At 40.9% G+C, this 13,311-nt stretch overlaps 1 protein-coding gene across 3 annotated transcripts in view; it reads right to left on the bottom strand.

Moving 5' to 3' along the window:
* NADSYN1 (NAD synthetase 1) overlaps positions 1-10,403 on the bottom strand; it is a 39,608-nt gene extending 29,205 nt beyond the window's left edge. The window contains exons 1-6 of one of the 3 annotated variants that reach the window (XM_075567227.1): positions 9,833-10,403; positions 8,188-8,248; positions 6,046-6,162; positions 5,354-5,407; positions 4,831-4,920; positions 2,285-2,336 (exon numbers count right to left, since the gene is read on the bottom strand). In XM_075567227.1, coding sequence (XP_075423342.1) covers positions 2,285-2,336; positions 4,831-4,920; positions 5,354-5,407; positions 6,046-6,162; positions 8,188-8,248; positions 9,833-9,917 — 459 coding nt within the window. In that variant the 5' untranslated portion in view covers positions 9,918-10,403. The remainder of the gene's footprint in view (positions 1-2,284; positions 2,337-4,830; positions 4,921-5,353; positions 5,408-6,045; positions 6,163-8,187; positions 8,249-9,832) is intronic. The other 2 variants (XM_075567225.1, XM_075567226.1) reach the window with 2 other exon arrangements.
* Positions 10,404-13,311: the final 2,908 nt, after the last annotated feature.

Raw genomic sequence — 13,311 nt, 5'->3', positions numbered from 1 at the left:
TTCTTGAAGAGGTTCAAAAACTCTTAAAGGAGGGTTATAGTGGGGATGGTATTTATATTAGTCTGGTGGGTGATGCTGCTATTTTTACCTTCTGTTTGCTTGGGAAATTGATTACCTAAAGCTACAAAAACGGGGAAGTATTCTTACCATTAATGACTTATCTGTTAGTCCCCCCAATGCCAGTACAAGCAAAAGGTGATTGAGTCACGCACAGTTATGGGGGGGGATGATAAACTTTCAACAAGTCAGGTTCCATCAGCCCAATGAAGAGTTAAAATAAGTAATTTAGTATTAAGTTACAAATTATATTTGAAAATGATTAGCTGCCTCTACAAAGATGAGAAGATACATCAGTCTGAAAACAGGCAGAAGTAGAAATATGTTCAACTTTGTATGTTTAATGTCTGCCGAGTTGCAACAGTTTGGAATCAAAGGTTAGTTAAATATTAGTAAGACAATAGAGATTGGTCTCAAAAGATAAGGAACATAGGATTAGCTAGAGTTACTTAGTGACAGAACAAAGAAGGGTCTTCTAAATCAAAGTAAATATTGGTAAATGGAGAAACCGTGCTCTAATGTTGATAATTGACTAAAAAGAGTGGGCCGACAGCGAAAAACAGGTGATTGATATGTTAAGACTGCTTGAGAAAAATGTATAAAGATTGTATTTGGATCTATAGAATTCAGAATCATTTAACACCAAGCTAAGAACAACCAAGCTCAAGATTCTCCCCTCTATAACCAAATTCTATATGCCAGAATGATGTAACTGACTGAAATTATGCTGTAAAATATGTTTTCTATTGTCTGAATAAAAGAAAAGAACCATGGACTATTTGATATATAGTGAAAGGTGGGACATTTATTTGCACCCATATAATGAGCAAATGTTAATTTAAAGTCCACTGCTTTCCTCCTCACAGCTGTTATCGGACTAGCTGAGCAATAAAAGAATAAAGGAAACTGCATAACGACAGATAAATTCCTCTAGAGAGGGAAAGTTGTACTGGCACGGAGGGAGTAGAAGGAAAGGAGTTATCGGCAAGACTCATTCCACTTCTCTCTGCATCCTTCCTATGCCAGTAGAAATGAATGGGGGCTTATCAAAGCAGTTCCCTACCCAGGGTGGGAGAAAAATAAATAAGTACAATTTATAGAACATGTTCTTCATGGAAAACTAAATGTACCCACAATATATGTACGGCTGATCATATTCCAAAGCCAAATCTCAGACTTCTGTACAGAGATGAGTGCTCTCTGGATAAGAAAAGCTTGGTGTCCCACAATTCTAGAAGTTAAAAAAAAAGAAATCTAGCAGGCACAGCAAAAACAAAATCCCTGCAGCACTGAAGCAATGCTTAAGAGCAAAAACAAAGCCTAAAAAGTAGGCATATGTATTCATTAAGGCAGAGAAACAAAAACTACGAACAGCAGCACAACCTGTAGTTGTACAGTATGTAAGAAATAAGGATGCACATGCAGTGCTGATCAAAACACAACAACATGAGGTTCCGATGCTCTGTTCAGGCAGTAATATTTAAGATCTGGTAGATAGCAGCTTGGAGCAGATATCTATAGGTAGATCCAAAAATCTGCTACTAGCAAAATCCTGCCTCAGCACAGGGCAGAGCCCTAGGAAAGATTTCTACACAAAGGCAGAGACTGAAACAGAGGAAAACCATCTCAGAGCTACAGCTCGAGCAAAAATATGCCATGACACACCAAGCAAATGCAGTTTCAGCAGGGCTCATAGCCAAGGCCCAATTAGTTACTTTGTGAGATTAATTGGCTAATAGCTTAAACACAAGAGTTTTATGCAACAGAAGGTGACCACACCAGATGTCCGAACAAGGCCAAAAAAAAAACTAACTAAAGTCCATTGAATCTAAAAGGGAGCAAACCAAGGCACTTGCCTGCTTTTTAAGCCCACATATCATAGACAAACTATACATGTTTCATAAGCAGTATCCCTAAAGGATCTCAGAAGATCATGTATATCATAGAACGCATATCATGCCTTTAGAATACTATACCCATAGCCCTTTAACTCCAGATTGACGCAGCTTCAAACGTCAGCGAGATACCCTTCAGGTAAGCAGAAGAGCATAGCTTGCCAATGAATACCGCCCCATATAAAGGGGCATTCATTTTTAACACTATGGCTAGGGCCACGGGTAAGCCCACACCTGCTTGCTTCCCACTGGCCAAATAAAACTGGACAGGGCTTAATTCCCATTCATTTGTACTGGCATAGGACGTATGTAGAGAGAAAATATATTCTCACCTGCCCCGTGAGATTCTGAATAGTTCTTGGTAGGAAATGGTCCTCCACTTCTCTGAAAGCAAGAAAACATGCAATTGTGTAAAAAAAAATTAAAAAATCTTAAAATGTTATAATTTAACAGTGTTTATCCAAGAAGGATCAAAAAAGTATCCCCATAGCACCCGGCACTCAATGCTGGAGAGATTATTCTGGACAACAATATTCCAATAGGAAAAATTACCTATTTCAACAAATGTATAGGGAATTAGTGACCCCTGTACCAAAAAGTCCAAAGAAAATAATAAAGTTTTATTTGTCTAAATACTCATTAAAAACACACATATATACATCATTCAAAACTATTAAAATACCCTATTCAGAGGTGGCTAGTACTTCTCCTCCCCTGAAGAAGCGAAGCCTTACGTGAAACGGTCGTCGGGAATAGACGTCACTTGCTGACGTCATCGGAGGTGGCGAAATTCGGTGATCAGCCGCACAGAGAGAAGACAGGCTTGTATTCTTTGCCGAGTCCTGATACAGACTCGGCGCATGACACGCTGTGATCACGCAGTACATTTGGGGCTGCAAAATGCCATTTGACACCCTTATCCTCTCTATATATACACTCTAGGCATAATATGCTATATAGATTGTCCGTAGCAATTGCAACCCCTATGTGACAACTTTGTATAGGGAATGCTGAACAGCTATATACTAAGATATGTTGCAAGCTAATTATATGCATTGACAGAAGACTCAGCACATCTATAGGGATATATATACTAACAAGGAATATATTTATTCATGCTAGAAATGTTACACCAACAAGCCTAAACAAACCAATATAAGGTGATACTCTGAAAAACTCTCTATGATATACAGCGCGGCATGAATCACTGAAATGTATGTATGAGAATCACTAGAGTTCCTATCAATGAAAGATCGTTTACTGAACCACTACTGATCCTACTAGCCACCTCTGAATGGGGTATTTTAATAGTTTTGAATGATGTATATATGTGTGTTTTTAATGAGTATTTAGACAAATAAAACTTTATTATTTTCTTTGGACTTTTTGGTACAGGGGTCACTAATTCCCTATACATTTGTTGAAATAGGTAATTTTTCCTATTGGAATATTGTTGTCCAGAATAATCTCTCCAGCATTGAGTGCCGGGTGCTATGGGGATACTTTTTTGATCCTTCTTGGATAAACACTGTTATACGCAGATATCTTTATCCCTTCCGAGCACCTGCTTATTTGAATTTTTAATATTGATTGTTATACAAGTGGATGAGCAGTCTCATCCCCTTTAAAGTAATGTTATAATTTAAAGCAGCATCTCCCCTAACAACTAATCCCCCCTTTTTATCCTTAAAGCATTTATTCAGCTAATGTGCCCCTCTAGTTCCCAATTGTATTACTTCCTGTTTTTAAAGGGTATTGAAATGGCTGTCCAATACTAAGTCGCCAATCACATAGTGGCTTCCTATTGGCCAGAGTCTTGGCAGCCATGTTGTTTAGTGTCCTACAGTAGGAGCACTTACGATACTAAAGTTTACTTGGCCACAGGTGCATGACCAGTGATATCCTCACAGAAAGGGGAACCAGCAAAATCCATGCAATCCAAAAGATGAAGGCACTCCTAGATTGGACCAAAATGTTGATAATTGTTAACTATTAAATTGCTTTTATGTATTGTGACCACGGGAGTACCTTCAACTTTCGGATTATATAGCCATTTGGTTTAACCAGGAGGGAGATTTAAACCCGGTAACTTCACCAGCAATTATCTCAAGAACCAGGGCTGAAAACAGCATGGTTTAGCTCTGAAGTACCCCGTTTCGCAGCCTGGAAAAAGAAAATGGGGGGTGGGGATGAGTAGCATTGCTGCTTTAACAGATCACTACCATTATTGTTCTTTGGTGCTAGGAGGTACTGCAACTTTAAGGAAAGTCCTTTTGTAGGGCTGCGTGTCAACTAAGCTACACTCCTCTGAGCATTTAGAATTCAGTAAGTCCAGTAGCCAGCAGCGCACCCATGTGACACAGAGGCACCTCTTCCAGGTGCAGATAATCTGCGGATCTATTTCAAGCAGCTTGTATTTATAAACGATTCAGTTGGGGGGGGGGGGGTTATGCTACTTAATCAAGCTTTTTTCTTTTTACTTTGAAAAAGAAACCCTGGAGAATTCTGCTTGTATTGATTTTCTTTTTATTATTTCCGTACAAAGAAGGTCTCTCTCCCGATTACTCTCAAAAGGTGGTTTCTCTGATAAGTGCTTAGGTTATTTAATGAAAAACACAGGACACTTAATTGGTTTTCATGCGATTTCCAAACAGCACTTCGGGAGTGACCGTAAAAATCCCAAATCCCAATTAGACTGGAAATGAAAGGTGACGAAACCAATTTACTCAGAGTATGAGCATATCTGTAAAGGTCATGTTTCCAAAATAAGCAGATTTTGCAAACCCTTATTTACAGTCACACGAGACTCCCTGTATTTACAATAACCTTGCTGTGCTGCCTAGCTAAGCCCGTCATTGCGCCCAGTTCAGTCTCTCACCTTATTTTGCTCCACGGTGTGAACCAGCGCAGCTCCCTGTAGTTCCCAGAATTGGCCATTATCATTTTTGGCCTGATAAGAAGAATTTTCCTGAAATACAGTTTTAAAAAAAAACAAACTTTTACTTTCCTTGTCACTGTTACAATGTGTCCAGCATAGTGTGTTCTATAGCTCTACATCAAATTATAACAGGGTAAACTGATTTTAGAGTAATTTTTATACACTCATGCAATATGTTAGTCTAGTTGTCTATTAGTGCAAGAGCTCTTCATAGGCTTTGTAATTATGAAGCTGTGCTATTTCACAGGACGCCTTAGGGCCCATTCACTTGGTCACCATCTTTTGTTGGTCCCATTGAAAAAGACCACTTTCTCAAACCTCAAACACTTCCATTAGTAATCTGTGCTGTTACACATAATGAAAATAATGCCATTTCCCTGACTGACATAGCTCCAAGAACTTCGCGTTCTCTGTTACAGACAGGATATGATTTTAGCAGCAGCAGCAGGAACGGGTCACGCACTTGTTGAGAAATATCACTCGGCAGTTATATCGAACATTTTTGTGCATCACGGGCCTGTGAAACAGAAGACATCATTCATTAGAGCACTTATAAGACAGCAGTAAACCCAAATTACCATGATGTGACTTGTAAAGCAATACATCTTACTTCAGCTGTTCAGGGCATGTGTCAGTAACTGTGCTCATAGTCACGCTAAGTACATTCTGCCCTTCCCCTTTTGTCCTTCTTACAGCTCAACTCTCATCCCGCTATGACCCTGCTCTTTGCTCAGGGCTGCATTCTCCGTTCTCCTGCACTCTCCTGCCTACAACTTGTTACTTGCTGCTTCGAACTTATGGAACTTGTTTGATTGTAAGCTCTTCGGAGCAGGGACCCCCCTTTCCTGATGTTTACTTTAAAGTCTGTAGCGCTTATTCCCATTAGGTCACTTATTATTTTGTCATGTGTATTACAGCTGTGATGAAGCACCATGTACATGGATGGCACACTACAACTACTGCTATACATACGTGAATATCCTAGTCCTCCCAACACCAACTGTATTCATATCAGTTTATAAACCGATTACCCATTTCTAAAATTTGCCAAAGCGTGGAGTCTAATCAGTGGGTCAAAATTGGTAAATCACTTTAAGATTAGCCCTGTGTAAATAAATACTACCTTATTATGGTTAAAGCAGGGGAGTTACTCACATGCCCACATCACAGATAATGTCCGTAGTGACAGGAGACTCCAAGAGCTTGCCCAGAACTTGGAACGAATGCAAGATGGTATCGGACTCATAGAAATGATCGGCACAGCCATACCCACTGCAGGAAAAGTACAATAGAAAGCAACAGAAGCTGCATTTAAAATACATCTTAAGAATTCAACACTGGCATTTTAAACAATGGGCCTCTATGAAAACCTTGTATGATGTGAGAATTGTTAGTTCATCCACAGTAAATATGCCCCCTGAAAGCCAACAATGGATTTAGCTACTGCATAGATAACTTTCTCTTGTAGTATTTTTACAGACATAGTGCCCGTTATTGTAACCGTAAGCCGGTTAGGAGATCATGCGTTGCACGATTTTTCCCGTCATGGCTTGCGGTGCGTGACATAACTCTTCGAAGGGAGCGAGCTGCTCTGAAATATCGTTTTATGGATTTCCCGTCCTAACGGGAACAATAATGAGAGCTCCACCTGTAGATGGGGCAAAGGCAGCAAGAGCAGCAAGAGCAGTAAAACAGGATGACAATGCCAACTAAAGCCGGAATCCGTACCTTTAGAAAAAGAACAACATTTATGGTTTTAAGGGCATAGCATTTCTTGACACTAAAATAGTGTAAAAGTATAGTGATTATGAACTGGAGTTTTAGGTTACATAAGATTCACTTTGAAATCTGAACGTAACACTGGTACAGCTCAACCCCGTTATAACGCGATCCGTTACAACGCGAATCCGCTTATAACGCGGTGTAAGCATGGCTCCCAATTTTCGTATTTATGAATACTTTACAACACGATTATTGGTGTCTTAACTACTTTATTGTACAATTATACATTATTTCTAACGCGATCCACTAATTATGCGATGTGATTCTTTGGATTCCAAGCACAGCGTTATAAGGGGGTGGAGCTGTATTAGGATTTTATAAATCCGTACTTGGTGCAGATAAACTCAAGAGATCAGCACCATAATATTTAAATGACAGTAAGGGTAATAAACGGTTTGTTCAACAATTTGTGGAAGTGCCTACTCAAAGGCAAGCAGCAGCTTCACATGACGCAGTTTTGCCAACCTAGCTTCATGCCATCATGAGACTTTGACCCAGTCGTTGTTTTACCTGCAGGCCCAGCGCATAAAAGTTAGTTAGTAATAATAGCCCTACTGTGTATCTCTGGACAGTAGATACTTGAAAAACCAAAAGTGGAGTCAAGTCACGTGATGAAATGTAGCCACGTTGGCATACTGATGACATCATGAAAATTGCAGTCAGTCCCAGTGACTAATGTACAAATAATTAGATGGTATTCTCATTGGCACCAGGACTTAGTCTGCCGTCTCTTTAATTTGTAGTGCCACTCACATTAGCAGTGGTTTATGAAAATAAATGACTTATTTTTATATTATTATAAAGGTTGCAAACGATAGACGCTTAATGGATTGTCATTAAATAACTAATTGTCATTAATTAATTAACGCCTAATCTAAATGTCATGCCAACACAATGCATATATATCTTTCAATGGATCATCAACCACAACAAAAACAGTTATGGGGCGTAAAAAGTGACACAAACTATCCATTGTACAGTAAATAAAAATACCACTTGTGAGCACATTCACATCTCAGACAGGTCAGCCTTTCCCCATTATCATTAAGCATACAATGCCTCCACTGCAGCCAGGGATTCTGGGGGATGACATGAAAATGCACACACAGTGTCACCTTTCACTTCTTGTCCATTCGAACATAGATCCCTATAAACCTGCCGTATTACACAGCTTTTCAGCACACCCTGGGTTAAAGAAGTGCATGGGCAGTAACCCTACTCACAGACAGCTGTTTCGACCTTTTGGGTCTCATCATTGTAAGGTTACTGGCGCTGCACTGTGAAGCTGGAAGTGATTACAACCAGACACAAAAAGTTATGGTGAGTGTAAAAAAAAAAGTCTCAAACCCCTATCCACTCCAATAATGGATCATCAAGAAAACCTATTAGACACTATTATATCGATGAAGACCTCTATCACAGATTGCAAGTTATGTACACTTCTGCAGGTCCAAAGCAGCTGCAAAAAAATATATATACACTGTATATAAAATATATAAAAAGAAAATTATGCACCAAATTTCGAGCTCTGGTCCAAGCCGATACCGGGCTCCTCTTTCCTTTGCAATTTGAATACCTGGAAAATAGAAATGTAAATATATTCGTTTCAATTTGTATACTGTATTTCAGGGGTGCACGAGATTTTATGGGGGGGGGGGGGCGGCTGTTACAGAGGCCCCGCGCTTCCCCAAAATCGTTTAAAATAAATGTCGGGGATCGCGTGAGGCCTCTGTACTTTATAATTACCTTCCCTTCCAGCGACGCGTCTCCGTGGCAACCTACATGACGCCACAACATCATTTGATGCCTTCGCCTTGCAGGGAGGGGGGGCTCGAGCCGGAGAGGAGACAGGGGGCGCCTATAGGAAACTTTGCACACCCCTGCGTGTATTTTGATTAAAAATATTTAAAAAGCAGAATTGCAGACACTGCGTGATCTTTTAAAATGAACAATCTGCTTAAAATCATGGAGTTGGGGGGCTGCTAAGAAAGCTATAGCATTACAAACATCAAAGTCTAAAACTCTCAACCGTGTGCCAAGCCTTTTTCAATAGAAAAAAACTAATTAGAAGACGTTCCAACATATTATATCGCTCCGTTATCTTTCCAATCAAGTGGTCTAGGTGTCTTTTGTAATATTTTCTCCTGAGGGACTATTGTAACAAACTTCTAACTGGCCTCCACAACCAGAACGTTCTACCTATATACTCCAATACTGCTGGTAAAATAGTTTCACGATCACTTAGACAAGGGGTTCTCAACTCCAATCCTCAAGACCCTCCAACAGGTCCGTTTTTGCATGGTATGCCTGCTTCAGCACAGGTGGCTAAATCAGTGATTGAGCCACTTGTGCTGAAGAAGGTATAATCCTTAAAACCTGACCTGTTTGGGGATCTGGAGGACTGGAGCTGAGAGCCCCTAACATAGACCAGTCTCTGCATACCATAAAATACCATTTTAGATACAAAATTGTATTTTCTTCAAAAGAAAATCCTTTAAAGGAGCAATTCATGCCGGTTTTTATTTTTTTTCTCCATTTTTGAACAGGTTTGAAGCAAGGGGTCTCCAGAGCTGAACCCCATTCATTTCAGCTTCAAGGACCCCCTGCTTCTGGAGATACATACCTCATGAGGTGCCTGTAGCCACTCAGGCAGAGCTAGCTGGGGTTAAAAGCTCCCGGAACACATGGGTCAATAGGAAACTCCGCAATAACACGATCTCTGCTAGCCATGCGGCTACCGGCACCCCTACAGAGCTATGTGTCGCATGGAAGCAGGGGCTCCCCAGAGATGAAATGAATGGGGTTCAGCTCCAGAGACCTCATGCTGCTTCAATCCAATGTAAAAAATAAATAAATAAATAAAACACAGGTTTTTCCCCCCAGCAAATAAGTATGTGCATTGTCTGTCTAGGGAGAATGCTCATTCATAAACTATGCTGTAGGAAGATTTTTTTTTAGTTTGGTAAGCCAGTTTACAATTATATAACAATTAAACCTACTATTAGAAAACATGCTGCTATACGCTGTAACAGAATACCACAAGTAGGTTGTAACAGGAAGTCATTATTCAATAATGATTATTAGATAATAAAAAAAAGACAAGGGAGCAAAGTTATAGGAAGGATCCATATATTTTTTATTTTACTGTTCATTGACTTACTTTGTAATATTCGGTTTAAATTGCCTTCAAAATCCAGAGCCCACTGGTTTAGTGCACAAGTTGCCAGAGTCACCTTCCTGCCCATGATAAGAGATGGCAGGGACAGAAAGAGACTGCAAGGGACAGAAGGAGACAGCAAGGGACAGAAGGAGACAGCAAGGGACAGAAGGAGACAGCAAGGGACAGAAGGAGACTGCAGAGACTGCAAGGGACAGAAAGAGACTGCAAGGGACAGAAAGAGACCGCAGAGAACTGCAAGGGACAGAAAGAGACCGCAGAGAACTGCAAAGGACAGAAAGAGACCGCAGAGAACTGCAAGGTAGACAGCCGAGAAGTGCAGAAAGAGACAGCAGAAAACTGTAGGGGTGACAGCAGAATCCTGCAAAGTAATGAGAAACACACAGATATTGGGGAGGGGAGAGATATACAGATGCCCGCGAGGCAGTCAGACCTATATCCTGCAGTGAGCAGCTGACTTCCCCAGCACTCAGACAGTCAGTGTATCACTTCCGGGTCCCTTGGGCTCACACAGGCAGCACTTAAAGCTGCACTGACCATTACAAGATTGGCAGGTCGTTTTGTTGTCCCCACTGAATCCTGAGTTAAACTGAAATCCTGTTTATTTTAATATCAGGTTCATTCTCTGTGCCCTGTTGATTCCTACAACCTGCTGTGACTGGAAATCACCCCATCATAAGCAGTTTTATATCTTGTATACAGATACAGACAAGCATGTGCGTGTTGTGTATGATGTGCATGACAGTATTAATTGTGTCTATGTAAATGAGAATGAGAATAGAGCAGTGTCACAAAAAGTGTCCAAATAGTTATAAACTGTGTCCAAATATTAAATGAAAAACTAGCTTAAAAAAAATGTGATTTGAAAGTGTTCTAGATGAAATATGAAATGCAGAACGAGGCAGCTTCTTTATAAGATGGACCACATCTGACTGAAATCTAAAACACAAAAATAAGAAGTGTGTGCTCCAACGTGTAAAAAAGTACAGTAAATGTAATACAGGCAGTCCTCCTTTTACAACGCTTCGCTTTACAACGAATGGCTTATCCAATGCTATGCAATGCATACCTATGTTCATTTTTACAACGCCAAAATGGTTTATCCAACGCTCTTACGACGCTTTGCAACGTTGTGTATGTGTGTATATATATACACATTGACATAAACAACGTTGCAAAGCGTCATAAGAGCGTATATATATAATATTATACTATATAATATACTATATAATATATTATTTATTATGTTATATTATATATATAATACAGTATATACACTATATAATTTATGTGTGTGCTGCATATCTTATTGCCTGCATAAAATATTTGGTGTATTTTAGTGTTAAAAATGCCTTCAGTAACGGAACCTTTCATTTAAACAGTGTTCCTATGGGAAAACGTGTTTTTCGCTTTACAACGCCATTTTGAGTAACGCATTGTGTCGGATAACCGAGGACTGCCTGTATGTTTAAAGGAGGGGTAGAAAGTGCACTCACAAGGGGAGTGTGAGCACAAGCACTGAGATAAAATCTCATAGTCACCAAGACGGAGTTGTCAGCAAGATCTGGAACTAGTCTTGCCATGGGGCGTCTCCAAAAATATTGGACACAATGGTTGTCCTGGAACAGGATTACACATTTTCTGTTTCCCTTTGCAGTTTTGACTATTCCTGTCTCCTTTGTTCAGCTGCCTGTAATTCTCCTTGTTCCAGCAGCTAGCTGCATGTGTAAAGCAACATTATTGCTACATTTGCCCTTTCACACAGTTCTAGTTGGTTGCCCTGACAACTTTCCAATCCTCATAGATAGATTGGTTCAATCATACTCCCCTGCCTTTATAGCAGTTACTTTGGTCCTTAGACCAAAGGACTGCTTGTCACAGGAACATATGCTTTAGATCTAACTAGCTGGCTTATTGAGTACATGCTTCCTCCATTATACCCCTGCAAGGCCATCCTTTTTTACTGTCCATAACAGAGCACCTTCACATAGAGAAGCCCTCTCTCACCACACATTACCATCTGCAAGTACCCTTTATATTTGTTTTTGACTCCCCCATTAAAGTTGAAGAAAATAAAAGGACTCTGTGCTCTCAAAAGGGGATGAGTTAAACCACTGGACTCACTGACATCCCACATGTGATCCTGGTTCCAGAAGAAAGGTGCAAGGTGCGCTGCACACCTCACCTCTCTCCACGCTGTTTCCTCCTCTCCTTGGCCCCACCCTCAGGCTCCTGACACCTCCTCCTGATAGGCTGCTGCTGGGTAATGCAGCCAATCAGGATGGCAGAAGCTGTCCATCCCCCTAGTAACAGCCCTGCTCGGGAAAATATTGCAGCCCCCTAAACTGGCCAGGTCAATATGTCCAGAGAGGTAATACCAGACACATACATGTCCAGTATTACAGTATTATCTCTAATTTTTTACTGGACAGAGTTTCCAAATACAGGTCCGTCCGCTTCAATACTGGACACCTGGCAACCCTATCAGACTGGAATGCAGCATGGAGGTAATATTGTTGTGCTGAAGTCTTTAAAGCTTTCAGCTTACAGGATACAGCTGCAGTATTTCCCACGTCCTCACCTCACTAAGGCTGAGGCCCAGGTGTCGGTGCTGCACGCGTGCCTGCCAGGCTGGCGGCGCGTGCAGCTGAGAACCCCGGCCTGCTGTGAGCTACAGGGGAAAAGACATGGGCGGGGGACGTGGCGAAGGCCTCTATACACCTCACTTACCTTGGCTCCGGCGGCTTCTTACATGCATCGCCATGGCAGCGCGACGGCAAATGACGCAGCGAGGGCATGTTGCCATGGCAACGTGACATCATGCCGCCGCCGAAGCAAAGGTAAGAGGGGGGGGGGGGGTGGCAGAGAGAGAACTGCCGGCAGGGGGGCGCAGGGAAAATAATTTGTGCTCCCCTGTGCTAGAGCTGTGGATAAGTATGTACCCTTTATTCTACTAAATTGATGTTTTCACTTGTTTATCATAGTTCTATATTTATTGCTTATTTTTCATATTTGTATATATGATACTACAAGTAAAAGAATATTTCTCTAAAATTCTGGAGAGAGAGAGAGAGAGAGAGAGAGAGAGAGACAGAGAGAGAGAGAGAGAGAGAGACAGACAGACAGACAGACAGACAGTGGCACTGTACCGTGTATCTGTGTTAATGGATGTAGCATTGAGCTGTCTGTGTCATGTTCTGTCTCTGGTTTTAAATATATATTGCAAAACGATACACACACACACACACACACACACACACACACACACACACACACACACACACACACACACACACACACACACACACACACACACACACACACACACACACACACACACACACACACACACACACACACACACACACACACACACACACACACACACACACACACACACACACACTTAATTTGTAGGCATGTATACAAAAAAAATTTTGGTGTGATTATATTTTCTCTGA

Source organism: Ascaphus truei, chromosome 12 (assembly GCF_040206685.1).
Source record: "Ascaphus truei isolate aAscTru1 chromosome 12, aAscTru1.hap1, whole genome shotgun sequence".
NCBI lineage: Eukaryota > Metazoa > Chordata > Amphibia > Anura > Ascaphidae > Ascaphus > Ascaphus truei.
The sequence above is the reverse complement of the archived record's forward strand: the minus strand, read 5'-3'. Positions and strand labels throughout refer to the sequence as shown.